The 18,043-nt window shown below is 28.3% G+C and overlaps 1 protein-coding gene across 2 annotated transcripts in view; it reads right to left on the bottom strand.

The window, feature by feature from the left end:
• Positions 1-1,979: 1,979 nt before the first annotated feature.
• Positions 1,980-18,043, bottom strand: part of LOC100206900 (serine/threonine-protein kinase Nek9) — a 41,013-nt gene continuing 24,949 nt past the window's right edge. For both annotated transcript variants that reach the window (XM_065810369.1, XM_065810368.1), the window contains exons 2-3: positions 13,200-14,282; positions 1,980-3,689 (exon numbers count right to left, since the gene is read on the bottom strand). In XM_065810369.1, the coding sequence (XP_065666441.1) occupies positions 2,088-3,689; positions 13,200-14,273 (2,676 nt within the window). In that variant the 5' untranslated portion in view covers positions 14,274-14,282 and the 3' untranslated portion in view covers positions 1,980-2,087. The remainder of the gene's footprint in view (positions 3,690-13,199; positions 14,283-18,043) is intronic.

Here is an 18,043-nt window from a genome sequence, read left to right as displayed (position 1 = left end):
GCTCCAAAGAACTAGCGTCTCTTGTGCCATCTACTATAATTCATTCTCGTGTTACTCGTCATTCAATTAAGTGTCATCCTTTTTCTGTGACTGTATTTAAGTGCTCCAAAAACATCAGCTCTTTGGAATTCGCTTCCTTCATCTTGCTTTCCTGACTCATATAATTTGCAATCTTTTAAGTCGTCTGTCAATCGTTATCTTGCTCTACAATCTTCATCTTTTCTCTTTCAGTAACTTCTAACTTTAATTAATGGCTGCTTGCAGCCTTGTTGGAAGCGAAGATGTTTAAAAATAAAAAAATAAAAATATATATATATATATATATATATATATATATATATATATATATATATATATTATATATATAGTATGTATTTTGTTTTATGGGGTTGCGTGATCTTCTTTTAAGGGAGAAGAAAATCGAAGAGTTTTGTTCATTCCCTCTTTTTTGAGTTGAGTGATATATAAAAAAGAATTTTTTACGTTTAAATTTAAATTTTTTACCCGGATTTTCTTTATATTAAATTTGTATCAAACAACATTTTTATAATAAGAAATTCGTATTCTTATACTTAAAAATATATTATCACCCATTGAATAATTATTTTGCTAATATAAAGTTAGTAGTCAATTGGCCCGCCTATTGTCTTAACAACTGCAAAACATCTTTTAGGGCATTAAATCTACTGTTTTTTAACCATTGCGGTGGTTAAAAAATTTATAACCTATAATTGAGACGAATCGGGTGGTTTTGTTCAGCTACTTCAATTTTGAAAGAATTCCATATATTTTCAATTGATCTAATGATTTAGGAACCCAATCATACATCTTAATACCGTTTTTTTTAAACCACTGAGTGGCTAACTTCAATTTATATTATGGATCTTCATCTTGTTGAAATTGCGAGATAAGCCTGCTTTTCTAACGCTTAAACTCAACTTTTGTTTCATTATATCAGTATAAACTTCTTTTGATATGATCGAGACAAAAATTATTTACATCAGAAGCTAATATTTTGATTCAAGCAATCTTCTACACTGGTATTTCTTTTTAAAAGAGTATATGCATTACGTTATGTTTAAGAGATAAAGACAAGTTTGAGAGATAAAAACAAACTTGAAAGATAAAGACAAGTTTAAAAGATAAAGACAAGATCGTTTGTATTTATTGTTACCCTCGACAAAAAAACAATATTTAATTAAACAAAATCATTTATTAATATCACAATCTTTCAATAAATAAAAAGTCTAATTTTAGATAATTAAAAATTTTCAATAAATTTTTGTTAAAAAAACACCAAATTTTTTACAAGCCGTACACTCTAATGTGTGCATAAAAAAACATATACTCTTATGTATGTATAAACTCTAATATAACATATTATATATTTATTATATATATTACATAATTTGATAAGATAAAAATAATAATATAGTATATACAACTTCATCATAACCAATTATTTAAAAAACCTTAATATACAATGTATATTAAGGTTGTATATATATAAATATATATAATATATATATATATACATATATATATATATATATATATATATATATATATATATATATATATATATATATATATATAAATATATATATATATGTATATATATATATATATATATATATATATATATATATGTATGTATGTCTGTATATATATACACACACACACACACACACACACACACACACACACACACACACACACACACACACACACACACACACACACACACACGCACACACATATTTATATATATATATATATATATATATATATATATATAAAATTCAATAAATAAAAATACTATTAAATCTATTAAAATTTTCTTGGTTTAAAAAAATAATTAAAAAACACCTAATAAAAATTAGTAATAAAAAAACAAACAATTTTAATCAAAAGCCCCAAATAAATAAGAAACCAATTTAATAATTAAATAACTATTTTAGAAACACGATATCAAATTATCATCTAAATAACAAAATAACGTAAAAAATAAAGCAGAAACAGCTCGTTAGTAAAATATCAGTGTTGTATTACAAAGAATTAATGCAGAAATAAAAATGGCGTTTGGATTAGCAACCTTTTGCAAGTTTAAATAGTTTCGAACAGCATTGTATATATGCATCTCTCTCTTCGCGTAAAGCTTCAATCAACACTTCTTGTTGTTTCACTATTTTACGCATCCGCAGCTGATCTAACTCCAGTTCTTGTATGCGGATCTCTAAATGATTAGGCTGCCTGGATATACATTTAATACAAACGTTATTTAAAGATTCCGAATGAACAGCAGAGTATGCTTCGCGAAAAGAGACAGATCTTATATTTCGATAAAAACTTTTATTTTCAGCTTCGATAGGAATGAAATCACCATCTAATTCTTCTTGGAGCCATACTGGAACCTTGTCTTCATTAGAATCATCGAAATCTTCGTTTTTATTAATATTTGCCTTTTGGGGATCTATGGAACTTTTTTCATCTTCATTAAAAACAAATCCAAAACTATCTGTTGTACTTAAATCTCTGTCTTTGGAAAAACTCGACTTGCGATTGACCTCGGCTTTTTTTTCATCTGTTATACTAAGAGACTTAGTTTGTATTAATTTTGAATTAAGAACTCGCTCCGCTAAAATAATTGTACTCCATGATCGAGCTGCCATACTAACAACTTTATGTAAAGATCCAAAAATCGGTTTTGGTGAACAACATTTAGTTATACCGTTAGATAAATTTAAACCTAATCGACCATTTTCTCCACACCCCCAGGAGAAAATCTGATTATCTGCCGTAGCAACCACAGTAAAATTATCGCCACAATTGCATATTGTTACTTCCTTACCACTAAGTAAGCCACTTACTAATGATGGAAAATTTCTAGACTGATAATCGCCCAAGCCAAGTTCTCCAAATGTATTACTTCCGAATGTCAGTAAACGACCAAACTCATCAACTACTGCTGAGTGTGATTTACCTGAAGCCATTGATACAATGCGATAACTTCTTAAAGGTCTCACTGGTGTTGGCAATGTTACATAACTAACTTTTTTTTGCGTAGAGGATTTATCTGTATTTCCTTTAAAGCTAATTGTCTGGTTTAATGCCAATTTATTACACTCGTTATTTCCAAACGCAAGTAAATGACCGTTTGATGTAAGAATAAATGTATTATCTCTTCCACAAGTAATCTTTACGATATAATTATACTTTTCTGGAAGAGTTATAAGTTGGGGTAAGTTAAAGTCGTTTTGATTTCCAAGACCTAATCTACCATGTTCACCATTGCCCCAAGTATAAACAGAACCAATATTTGTTAAAGCCACAACATGACAATCGCCACATGCAATACTAACAACTTTTAGCTTTGACAGAGCATCAATTTTAATAGGAGTCAAAACATTTGATCCATAAATACCTTCACAACCTAAACAACCATAATAATCTGACCCACAAGAATAAACATCTCCGGATTCAGTAAGAATAATGGTAAAGTCTTCTCCGCAAACTGCTTGTTTTATAGGTATTCCTGTGAAAAAATCAACTCGCTTTGGCGTTCGATACATCGCTCTATTACCATGACACAACTGTCCAACTATCTCAGTTCCGCCTTGTATATTAGCCCAAGTGTAAAGCTCTTTCTCAATTGTAACCACTGCAAAATGACAAAACCCAGCAGAAACCTATAAATTTATTTATTTACAATAGTTACAACAACAAACAGAAACAGTTATATAGAGACGCCTTTTATTTTTTGGTGTTTGAGATTTGTGTAAACACAAAATATAAAACTTCTAAGTCATTAATTTTTCAAAAAAAAAATAGCCTAATAAAATAAGATAGAAAATCGAAAAAAATTTGCTTAAGCACATCCTTTGTTTTTAATACATACATTAGCTGGTATTCTTAACTTAAAAAAAGCTGCTCTTAAGTTTAGCATGCTGACTCTCTTTAAAGCTTTTAAGGAGAGCTTTTATCTTTTATTGCTAAAAAAAAAGTTGCATAATAGTAAATTAAACTCTCCTTTTTAATAAAATATTAAAAAACATATTTAAAGTAATATTTTGTATATAAAAATTTTGTTATGATATAGAGACGTTGAATGTTTGTTTTAAATTCATTTATCCTTTTTGTTTAGTTTTTGTATAAAAATTTGCCATGGGAAAAAAAGCAATTAGTCAAAAAAATCAAAGAGCGTATTATTGGCCTTAATATGGGAGGTTACTCTAAAATTGAAATACCTCGAGTTTTGAAGTGTTTTTCACCTGTGTAACTAGAACTATTGCCAAATTTAACAAAACTGGTAGTACTGCTGACAAAATGCGTTCTGGGCGACCAAGAGGACAAGTACAACTGATGACAATTCTATTTATAGAATCACCAGAAAAAATCCTAAATACTCAGCAAAACAGATTGCACAAGAAATACACCTGGCACTTAAAAACCAAATATCAAGACAAACAGTTAATAGAAGACTAATAGACCGTAAATCTTGTTGCTATGTTGCTGCCAAAAAACCATTATTAAAACCGTCAGAACGTTTAAAACGAATTAAATTTTATAAAACACTTTTAAAAATGAGTGACTATGAATTAAGAAGAATTGTTTTTAGCGATGAATCAAACTACACCATCCTAAATCGTAAGAATAAAGTAATTGTCTGTAGGCACCACAACAAAAAGTATAATGTCGCTTTATAGTACCAAGGCTACAAGGCGGAGGTGGCTAAGCTGGTACATTGGGTTGCATCACATATGATGGCCCAGATTTACACATGTTATACAATGGTCGAATGGTCAACATAGATATATTGACACCCTTGAAAACTATTTAATGCCTACCAAAGGCATTTTTTTTGGTAACGAGCCTGAGTGGATGTTTCAATAAGATAACGCTTCATGTCATAAAGCAAAATTTGTAACAGGATGGTTTGAACAAAACAATATCAAAATACTTCAGTGGCCAGCTAGATCACCTGATCTAAATCCAATTTAAAATGTTTGGGCTGTACTGGACCAAAAACTTCCTAAAGAACCAGTAACTTCAGTCAATGATCTAAGAGAAAATTTAAAATCATCATTTAACGGTTTAACAATTGAATATTGTCATAAACTTTTTGATTCTATAAGAAGAAGATGTGCATTATGCATAAAAATAGACATGGTCACATACCTTATTGAGGTTTGGCCTAAAAACCATTTTAAAACTAAGTATGCAAAACTTATGAGCAGCTTTTTTTTCTTATTTTATATATGATTAACTTCTGACAAATAACAGTGTTAATTCATTGTTTATTTTTTTATATATTCTTAATATTCTAAAAAATAAATTTTGTATTTAAAATAACGAAAAACTTTAATTTTAACTTCAACTTTTTAGGTTATAAAAAAAAAGTAAATTTTATTTGGCTGCATGCTAAACTTTTGAGCAGCACAAATATATATATATATATATATATATATATATATATATATATATATATATATATATATATATATCTTTTAAGCGATTCTTCATCCAAAATCTCTCAAAAATTGAGAGATTTTGGATGAAGAATCGCTTGCGGATTTAAATTCAAAGATTAGTAGGATTATGCGAAAAAACACCTCAAAAGGCGTTATATGCAAAAATTGACGTTTTAAATATGTTCATATTTTATTTCTGAATGATTTAAGTTTATAATAATTTATAACAATTAAGCTAATTTTATAACAACTTGTTAACTATTTGAAGATTTAAAAAGTGAAACTTTTATTCTTATATTTACGTAAGAATATCAAAATTATTTTTACAATTTAAAACATTTTGAACATGGTTATATATATTTAGGAAAACATTTTTAATTAAAAAATATCATCATAAGAATGGAAATAATGCCCTTTTGAAACATATGGTTTACGCATCTTCCTGCTAAGTAGTTTAGTTAAAATGCAGCAGTGTCGAATCTCTACTCCATAGACATATTGGGATGCTTTCGACACAAGTTTTACCGCTCGCTCAACACTCTGGGAGTGAGATAGAAAGTCGGGAATTTCAGGTTCAACATTATTGTCAATCATATATTGGATTTGCTCAATTGAAAAATTTTGTGTTGTTGGGGGCTCCGAAAATTTAGTATTGATGATGTCAACCAACTCATACCAATGATTAGCATTAAAATTAATTTCCAGAATTTTCTTCAAATTTACTTCCAAACTTTTGTTGTTTACTCTATAAATATAAATCAAAGGCAATTACCACATTTTATGTGTCTTTTTTTTTAATTTATTTTAGTTAATTATAAAAAAAATACCTTTGCCTTAGAGCCAGTAAGATTTGAAAACCAAAGTTTCGTATATTGCTGTCATTATCTTTCAGCATGGCATAAAGAATATTTTCAGGTTTTAGACACAATGCGTTGTTTTTAATGTTTTTTTTTAACAATATGTTTAACATCATCAAAGGGGAGATTATTTTTTCTAGTAATAGTAGAAAAAATAAGGCGTGGGGATTCGTGAAATTTTGAAGACTTTTTTAATTCGAAACCACGCTGGAGCATAAACCTGAACAATAAAATATACAAGTTTTTATAAAGAAACGGTTAGTTGATTATCTCTAGTATACAAACAAAGAAGGCGAATAGCTAGTGTTAACCACCTTGCATGGTTAAGCGATCCAATTTTATAGGCAGCCCATTTATCAGAAACTTTACCAATTCCTATTCCTTTGCAATATTCAAATAAAAGTCTTTGATCGCAACTAAGGACTGTTAGTATTTCTTCTGGAATATATTTATCTACAATTGGGTTTTCAATACATTCAAACAAAACTTGATTTCTATCCTGAATATTTTCAGCACATCTTTTACCAAGTAGACCACTGAAGCTTCTTGGCCTGGTTGCGTCACCATCAAGTTTCACAAAAAGAGCTCGTAACGTAACGTTTTCACAAAAAGAGCTCGAATGTTCATTTTGATGTAAGGCGCATCCAATTAGATGTAGTTTTCTTTTTAAAAACTCTTCTAGTTTTACAACTAAGCCACTTATTGGTCCAGTATTGGTAGCAGTATTATCAAGAAGAACAGCTTGTATACTTTCCAAACTGTTATGTTCTTCTAAAACACTGAACGTTTCGGTAGCAAGAGCTAAGCTTGTAGCACCAGTGACAGGAATCGTCCTATGAGTCAAATAATTTCCACTCGATTCTCCATTTTCATAGGTAAATGTGAGGTGATGTTCAGGTTTAATGCATTTCTTTAGTACTTCACCTTGAGGTGAGTTTATTAATTTACTTGTTTTAGTTATCTGATCAACCCCAAGACAAATTAACTGTTTTTTCTGTTCTGAGTCCACATCTTCACTAACAATTCTTACTTTTGACTTGGCCCTATCTAATTTGCATTTATCAATCAAAATATCTTTTATATCAACATCATTTTTCAGGAGATATTTTATGTCATATTGTAAAGCATTTGCAAGGGCTGGACATACATTTGGCGAACACTTGTTTCTGACTAGTTCCATTGCAAATCTTGGAAGTTTAACCAAGTTGTATTTTCCAATAGGATTATTTATTGGTTTCCATTCACCTTCATCCTAAAAAAAGTTAATACAATAAAATACTTTTTGTTTCATCTACTACAAATTTTTCATGTATTTATAAAATATTTACCTCCATAATGGTTAAATCACTTGTTTCTTCAATTAAGTTTACATGTCATATAAGGGATTCATCTTCATCAACTAGCTTATGAGATATTTTTTTTCGTTCTTTATCAAGTCTTTGAATCCTTTTGACAGAAAATCTATCAACAGAAGAAAGTTGATATGCACCTTTTAGACCAATTTTTTCCCTCTGATCACAAAGATAAGCTCTGCCTTCAAGAGGTACTTTATTACTTTGAGAGCAAAGGCATACAATATGTTTTTCTATGCAATTTTCTTTATTACATGAAACTTTTCTGTCACTACAGGGAAACACATCTAATGAACATGCAGAAATATCAAAAAGTTTGTCTAAGTTTGCATCAAGATTTCTTTTAGCACTTGCTTTTCCGTGCTTGCGAATATTATCCTTTACAAGTACGAGAAGATCTTTAACTTTCCTATTAATAGATTTGTCCATTATAATAGGTAAACTTGGGTTTACTGTAGCCCAAATTGATTTTATGTTATTGCTTATTTGCTGAGTCACTAATACAATACCTGCATTTGGATTTATATGAACAAGGTAGTAATAGTACTGAATAACCTGTCTAAAAGTGCTTGGATCTGTTATTGATAATTCACATGGGCCACCACAATATTTTTTTTCACTTTTCATCCGTGTAATTGTAGCCTTTACTTTTGGCATTTCTACCTGTTTATACTAAATAATTTTTGTTTTTGGCAAAACAAAAATTATTTAGTATAAACAGGTAAAAACATTATTCTAAATATAATAATCATAAGTATTAACCTTTGGTATTAAAAGATTTCTTTAATTTGCGATTTTTTTTTGAACCTACTTTTTAATACTTAATATTTAATTTTAATACCAATTTTTAAGTACAAACAAGATATAAAACTTTTATATACAAACAAGATATAAAACTTTTAAATACAAACAAGAACTTTTAAATACAAAAAAGATTTGCAAAATTTAAATTTAAATGCGTGTTAACGATTTAGCGAAAATTTATTGGCTTCTTAAAACAATTGCGCTTTTTAAGAAATCGTTTATTGGTTACTTTATAAATTCAAAACAAGATATTTTAAAACGAGATTATTATACTTAAAATGAAATATTTCAACATTTAAAATTCACAATTTAACAAAACTAGTCCAAAATTAAGACTTGAAATGTTAATCCGCAAGCCATTTTTAAACCAGGATACTTGAGATTTGGTAAAACCTCATTTCTAACCTAGACACAGTAACTGCAACATTACGCAACTTAAAATTCAAAAAAAGAGCTAAAATCGACCTACCCTAATATATATATATATATATATATATATATATATATATATATATATATATATATATATATATATATATATATATTATATATATATATATATATATATATATATATATATATATGTATATATATATATATATGTATATATATATATGTATATATATACTTACATACATACATATATATATATATATATATATATATATATATATATATATATATATATATATATATATATATATATATATATATATATATATATATATATATAAAGTCCAATTTCTTTCAAATTTTCACTGAAATGTCAAAAAATTGATTACAAATCTAAAAACAAATGAATTTTTACTAAATCTAAGCAATTTAATCTTAAACGTTCATTTAATTAAAATATGCGCGTGCAAAAGTATCACCCGGACAAAAAAAAAAAACTTGAATAAGATTTTTTTTTTAAACATTTTTAAAATTGAAAATGCTTTATTTTAAAGTATTGCTTTACTACTTTGTCGGGAAGCCCTTAGCATTAGTTACTGCTTGACAGTGACAAGGCATTGAGTCCACAAGCTTCATAATCACAATAATTTTGATTTTTCTCATTCTTTTTTCAGAGTATTCAACACCACATTTTTCATTATGAAGTTCTTTAATTTCAGCATTTACCAAGACAGCATTTTGGTGTGGAACATTTTTCAGGGCTTGATGATGGATATTTCAGGGCTTCCTGACAAAGTACTAAAGCAATATACTTTAAAATAAAGTATTTTCAATTTAAAAAATGTTTAAAAAAAAAATCTTATACAAGTTTTTTTTTTCTGTCTGGATACTTTTGCACGCGGAAATTTTAATTAAATGAACTTTTAAGATTAGATTGCTTAGATTTAGTAAAAATTCATTTGTTTTTAGATTTGTAATCAATTTTTTGACATTTCAGTAAAAATTTGAAAGAAATTGGACTTTTCATTCAAAAGTTATCTCAAGTTATGCTCTTGTCCGGTTACTTTTGCACCCTACTATATATATATATATATATATACAATAACAATGTACAATAACAATTAAAAATTTGTTATAAATTCTATATAAAAATATATTTTTAAATACCTTTTTTTAAATACTTTAGGCAGTGCGATTATGCATGCATATGCATGCGTATTTTACATTTTAAATAACTAAATATATTTCAGTCATAGTTTGTTGTTATTTTGACTGAAAACTCGTGAAAAAAACTAACAAATTAATTGAAAAAAAAAACATCATAGATTTCTGTTATATGTAAACATAGAATAGCAGTATTGCTGCATGTTTTAATGTAACATGGTGTTTTGTAATTATTAGAAAATATCATTAAAGTGGTAGATAGGAGAATGTTAAACAAGAAACCATTAATCAAATTGTTTGCTTGTTATTGTAAACGTTAGATGCCCACTTTTCTAATGATACAACCCTAAAACGTTAGATGCCCACTTTTCTAATGATACAACCCTAAAAGTGATAAAGTATTAAAATCATAATTAACCATTATAATCATTGAAAGTGTTATATATGTATATATGTTTGTTGTGTTCATTCAGCCATACGTTACTTTGTGTTCAGTTGGAACCTCTGGCACAGTGTTACTTTACCGGTAAGTAACATGTATTTTTTGCTTTATTTAAACCTCTGGCACATTGTTAGGTCACCTGTAAATTACTATATGTATGTCTGTGTTTTGTTTGACCCAGTGGCTTGGTGTTAGCCAGTTTCAGGATCATCATGATCACCTTGCTAATGGTAACATGTAATCCAGTGCAACCTGTCCTACGTTTGGCTACCTTGTAGGATTTAATTTTCTAGGCAAAGACTAGGAGAAGTTAACTCTGACTTAAAACATTTTGGCCTTAGGAGTCTTGGTTGAGTAAAAGCTAGAGATAATGTCTTGATAAAAATTCTCATTTTGGGTAGATGTTAATGAAGTAGGCTGCCTCTGACTGCCTTGCAGAGGGCCTCCTATGAAAAGACTTTATGTGTAAAGAAAAATGTTGATCAGCCTCGTACCTCTTTTTCAACTTTTAGGCTGACATAGATGTAAACCTGCGTTGCATTGCTACCTGACTAAGATGGTGAACGCTGGAACTTCTTGAACCTGAACTCACATGGAAATCATATATACAATCCATCGCAAAATTAGCATCTGTTATTGTTGCCTGTCTTTATCGTGCTTTTTATTATGCAGGCAATTTCCTCACTTCCAATTCCATTTTCAACCTCTACAAAACTCTTACTCACCTTTGAACCACTGTCTTATCATCATAAAATTGCATCTTTTTTCATGGTTGCTGCTCAAACTAGTTACCATCTTTTGTTCCATCAATCAAAATCAATCACGTGCGATTCATCATTAAGTTAAGCTTCGTCCTTTTTGTTTTAAAAAATTTTCCTCATCTAATTTTTTTTATCACATAAATGCTTTGGTAATTTCTCTCATCTTCATGTTTTCTCGACTCTTAGAACTTACATTATTCAAGCCTTACGTCAACTATTTTTTTGCTCCTTAAAAATGTTCTTTGTTTTTTGATAACCAACTTAAATAGTGGTTGCTTGAAGCCTTTTTAGGAGTAAATCATTTAAATAAAAAAATAAAAAACTGCCATATTTACCTTGAAATACTATAAAAAAATATGAAAAATTTATGAATAATACAAATACCAATAAATTTAGCACGGAGCCTCCTGTATCAGAAACAAGTTTGTTAGCAGTTAGATATACAAGTATGGGATTGAGATTATGACCCTGGCCAGGTAAATCACCAGTTTCAATCTAATTGAAAGTTGCTGAGATCATCGTATAAATGTCAATGCCTACCTGTTTAGCGAATTTTCTGAAGCCTCAAATACATCATATTAGGTGATAAATTGATGAGCTAATGTTTATTAATACGTAACTGACACAAATAATGCCCATAGAAATTGCGTGCATATATATATATACATATATATATATGATTTAAATGATGACATCTTGTACAAGAGTATATATATATATATATATATATATATATATATATATATATATATATATATATATATATATATATATATATATATATATATATATATAAACTAATTTAAAACATCAGAAAAGAGTTCTCTCAATACTAAATAATTTATTTGAAATTTTTGCCAGATTATAGGCATCAGCATCATCAGCATATAAAATAATTTAATTATGCATAATGTAATGTTAATTTTTAAACTTGTGAAATTCAACTTTTTTGTTCAAAATTAACATAATAAAAATAAAATATTAAGTTTTAGGACAGAGAGAACAAAAGTCAAACCAGTACATACTTACTGTCTTTAACACCCTCTTTCCTATGTACATTTTATGCATTTTTGAGACCCCCAGCACTCCCCCATATCTGCTTATGCACTTTATGGAAGACCCCATAGCAGAAATTAATTGTGTATATATAAATATATATATAATTATATATATATATATATATATATATATATATATATATATATAAGTATATATATATATATATATATATATATATATATATATATATATATATATATATATATATATACATATATATATATAAATTAGATAACTGTTTTTAATAATTTATTGTTGCTCTGTCCTTTAAGAACATTGAGCACTCTGTTTGTATATATATATTTATATATATATATATATTTATATATATATATATATTTATATATATATATATATTTATATATATATATATATATTTATATATATATATATATTTATATATATATATTTATATATATATATATATATATATATATATATATATATATATATATATATATATATATATATATATATATATATATGTATATATAAATATGCAGGGGCATAAATTTCATGTCTGAAAGTTACCTCTAACACCAACAAGAACTAGCTACAATTCTGCATATATACATATCAATAAAATAAAAAACACATCATCGGTGATAACTTTTTAAGTAGAATATACTGACATATATAATAAGTAATTAGAGATTTAAGGAAGGAGTCATTTAAGTATGATAAATTCATACCATTAATAAATAATAATTATTTTTTTAAATACTTTTCTATTATATTAATTTTTTTTTAAATTAAGACAATTTAAAAACTAAAGTAAACAGAAACTTATGGTAGAATACACATAATAATGCTGTAGTAGTTGCAAGCATTGTTCTTTATAACTTTAAACTATTTTCTCTCCCTCATAATAAACTACTTTTAAAAATAATATAAACCTCAATGGCAGTGCTTCCACCAGTAAAAACATCAAGTTTTTGAGGTATTTGCTTTCCTCCACCCCAAAAAAAAACTTCACTGGTAATCGTAGAAACTCGAGGTAGCATTAAATTTGTGCCACTTTTAGTTGAAATTGAATCTGGGATAGACAAGCTTCTCGATGAGATTTTTTTTAAACTCATAGATTCAGAAACTTCTTTTACCAAATTGAATATAGGCAATTCTAGTAACTCATCACTTGTTGGACGTAAATTGAAATCTTTCTCTAGCATCCGGTTCAAAATTTCTTTTACCTCGTTTGAATATTGCTCATCAATGTTCCCATGTGGTTGCTCTAATATAGAAACAATAAGCTTCAATTGATTACTGGCCTTGAACACTTTTTCAAGTGTTAATAACTCATACAGCACACAGCCACATGCCCAAATATCACTTTTTTTATCATAACTATCTCCTTTGACTAATTCTGGACTCATATAATATGGTGTTCCAACACATGTATTTGCATGTCCATGAGTTTCTTCAAGAACTTTTGATATTCCAAAATCACCTAGCTTAACCACTTTGCCTTTAGTCAAAAATATATTTAAAGTTTTTATGTCCCTATGAAGAATTCCAATACCGTGAATATACGAAACCGCTAACAAAAGTTGATAAAAATATAAAACTATGTCAGATTCAAGAAATAACACATTATTTTGAGCCATGATTTTGTGATGAAGAGTTCCTCCGTTAGCATACTCCATTTCAATGTAAAGAGAATCACCATCAAAAAAATCATTGTAGTATGCAATAATATTATTGTGATCAAGCTGTGATAAAATCTCAACTTCATTAACTGCATCATTACGCTCACGATCTGTGGCTCTACGCAGATTTATTTCTTTCCATACCACTAATTCATTTGTCAACGTTTTACGATAAAGAACTGCTTCACCAAATGCACCTTGTCCTAGAACTTTAACACGAACATACGACTCATTTTCATCAAAAGTTAATTCAGAAATAAATTGGTCTAGTACTGGCTGATCCTGAAGAAATTTCTCTTTAATTATTTCTTCATCAGACATCATAACCTGAAACTGAAAAAAGTAAAAATTAAACCAATCATCTAAATATTAATATAATTCTTTAACAATAATAGATGCATAATAGTTTAAAATAATGTTTTGATTTCTAGTGTTTATATTATTGTTTTTGAACTATTTGTGTTATGTATATACATCAACTTTTGTACCTTTAGATTAGTATTTTGTTGTTGAATATGAACTTTATCACGTGGTCTTCATTTTTATGAATTCATTACAATTTATTTAACTACACTAATTTTATAACACAGGAAATAAAATATTTCTGTATTTTTTTCTGTTTATTCAATTCATTTAACATTGATGAAAGTATTAAAGACAAATATTTGAGAATTTCGTTAAGGATTGAGGAAACTCGTGATAAATTTAGCTCCATCATTAATTTTGTATCATTTTTGATGTTTAAGATTACACTTAAAGACGCTTGAAGAGTTTGATTCCTATGAAACTATTACACTGCCCAACAGCCATTTTGTTTAGGAACCAAAATTAGTTATTTCTTATGTATTTCCACCTGCTGAATTACAAAATAACATTAAAAATGACATATTAGCTCTAGTTTAAGAAATAAAAAATATTCTCTCAAGGGTATAAATTTTCATTATTTGAAAAAAAACTTTTTTTATGTTTTTGACTATCTATAATGTTTGAAACTTGTAATATTTTTATTTTTTTTTATTTTTGGTGCCCCAAGAAGACCTAGCGGTCTTGTCACAGAGCATCACGGAAGTGCATTTAACTAGGATGTTCACGCCTCCTTCCTTACCATGATGCGAAAGGATGTCCAGAGTTCTTTTCGAACCTGAATCTCATGCTTCTAAAGCAATCGCTCTTACCACTACACCACGGCCACCTAATATTAGTTACGTGTGTTTGCTAAAGTTTCTGGCCTAATCTATTCTTAGTTGTTTTTTTTCATTTACTAGTGCAAAACTTGACAAATCAACACGCCAAGGAAGCGCGTAAATTTAGTGGATGATTTTTGTTACATTTGTGGTGAAATAATATTTTACTCACATAATATGACACCTCTTGTGAACTATGACACCTCTTGTGAAGACTGCTTACCAGCATTACTTCGAATAAGGATAAGGCATGAGCTCCATATATATGCTGTAGCTCTTGTTTGGTTACACTACAAGAATGTTTGAAAAATAAAAAAAGATCTTTGACTTTTGCTGTTCTTATGGTGGGTGCCTAAAAATCATACAGATGACTGCTATTTCTGCTATTTCTGCTTGATTCGTTAAGGCAGGTTTGTCAATAAAGAAAATAGGAACAGTTAAATATCCGAATTTTCTATCGCCATTCGACCTATTCCACATTTGGATAGTTTACCAGTTCCTACTCCGCCACAAAGTTGTGAGTTAAAAGCAGAAAATGAAGACAGAAATGAAGTAGAAATAGAAGAAAAAGAAGGAAACAAGCCTTCCACATCAAATGATCCTGATTTGGTGTTAACAGATGATGTACCACCAATGGATCCATTCGAAACTCCATCTCATTGGATTTTTCTCAGTTTTTCGGAGTTTCGGAGTTCAAGATAAGATTCCCCTCCCCCCACCCCAATTGTGGAACTGTTAGTTAAGAACAATCGGAAAGGTTTCACCAAGTTATTTTTGTAATGGAACAAAGGTATGAGGGTTGTTGGAATGAGACTATGCTTGCAGATTACTGTTGGTTTGTGTGTAGGGATGCTACAGAACTAGTCTACAAAAGAAAAGTAATCATCTTTACACCTATTAGCTCGACGATCATGATTTCTTTGTTTAAAACTGTTAGAATATATCTGTAATAAAAAATCCAAATGTACTTTAAATATTATTAGAATATGTAACTTATATGTCACATTGCTCTGTTGCAAATTAAATGAAATAAAAATTTATTGATATTGTATATTTCAGAAACTAGAGCTAATAAAAAACTTTCATTGTCATTTTCTTTTTTCTCAGCCCAAAATTAGTATAACTTGAATAAAATTGCTAAAGATACAAAAAAAGATTTTTTTGTTGCCCAGTGTTGTCAAAAACTTGTATATAAAATTCCCTATTAAAATTTTTTCAAGATATAAATTACTTATAAGACATCAAACATTGGGTGAATTTTTAGAAGAATTTCTTTAGAAATTTTATAAACTCAGTCAAAATTATAATTTATAAAGATGTTTCAGCTGAACAATATTGAGAGCTTATATTCATGGAATAACTTTGAATTAAATTTGTCAAAGCTATCTTGAATATTCAACATCAACTTTACAATCAGCATTTAACCAAGGTTGGCATTGATCAAATGAGACTTGAGTCTTACACACAGAAACTTCTCTTGGTATCCACCAATATTGCCGCTGCTTAAAATTACCAGAAGAACCTTCAGCAACACTCCTAACTCCTGTCAAAAATCAAGATAACCTCTTCGAGCTGACCAGGAGCAATTAGATATGGGGTTTAAAAGCCTATGATATCAGGATCATAAAAATGTAAAAATTGAAATCAAAACATATCCAAAAAGTTATTTATTACTATAAAAAACAATAAAAGAAATGACTGTAAAAATTGAAATCAAAACATATCCAAAAAGTTATTTATTACTATAAAAAACAATAAAGGAAATTACTGTATTAAAAACTTGGCAGCATTTTAAAAAACATCATCAGTTTGATGATTTTAAAATTTTTTCTGCAGTATCTATGATTAAGATATAAAAATTCTTTTTAAATATTTTTCTAAATTCTAAATTATTATTATTATTATTATTTTAAAAATTTATTTAAATATTTAAAAAAAAACTTTTTAAAAATATTTTTAAATTTGCTCTAATTTGGCAAAAAGCTGTATTGCAAAGGAATATTTTCACAATTTACAGAAAAAGTCTTAAAAACAATTTATGGGAAACGGCTTACTTTTAAACCAACTTTGCAAACAACACTATTTTTATTGGTATTCAAAAACATGCATACCCAAGCAAAATCTCATAAAGAAAACCGCAAAACTGTTTGTTTTCTTTGCATGAACAAAGCTAACAGAAAGGTAACAACTTTTATAATTGAAAAAGTGAAGACAGTGCTTGGAAGAGACATTTACTTTCAAGACTCAAAAGTTCATAGGGGAATTTGTGATGGATATCATTCAGCAATGAGGAGAAAAGATGAAGGCGAGCACATAAATATTCCGCCTCCATTCAATTTTGAAGAAATTTAACAAATATGTCCACAAGGGAGCAATCATGCCATTGTCTCATCTGTCTAATTGGTCAGCTTAAGCTCAATCAAAAGCATCCATTAGAAATCTGCCAAAAATTTGAAAGAGAAAAAAGTGTCCACAGATGCTCTAAATGCCCTTTGATTCTTGGCAAAGGTATTCCCCATCTTTGCAATGAGTACACATTCGGAGAAAACATGAGAATACTTGCAGCAAATGACATGTTGATCATGTTAAATGTAGACCTTTGCCATTGAAACCAGGTTATTTTGGTTCTTCTTTTTAAATTTCACTTTAATACACTTAATGAGTTTTTATTTATTTTAGTTTTATTTTATTTAGGCCCATAAAGTTCTAAACAACTTTTTGAGGCTCCCACAAAAGTGACTGCACAAGATCTCGCTCAAATTTAAATCAATACAGGAATGTCCGACCTTGGCATGAGGAAACTTTCATTTACTCTTAATCAAGTTTCAAAGATCAAAGTCACGAAACCATAAACTTCCTGAATTAGGTAACAACCTTGCAGATTTTTTTACACATTCAAAACTTAAAATA

Source organism: Hydra vulgaris, chromosome 11 (assembly GCF_038396675.1).
Source record: "Hydra vulgaris chromosome 11, alternate assembly HydraT2T_AEP".
NCBI lineage: Eukaryota > Metazoa > Cnidaria > Hydrozoa > Anthoathecata > Hydridae > Hydra > Hydra vulgaris.
The sequence above is the reverse complement of the archived record's forward strand: the minus strand, read 5'-3'. Positions and strand labels throughout refer to the sequence as shown.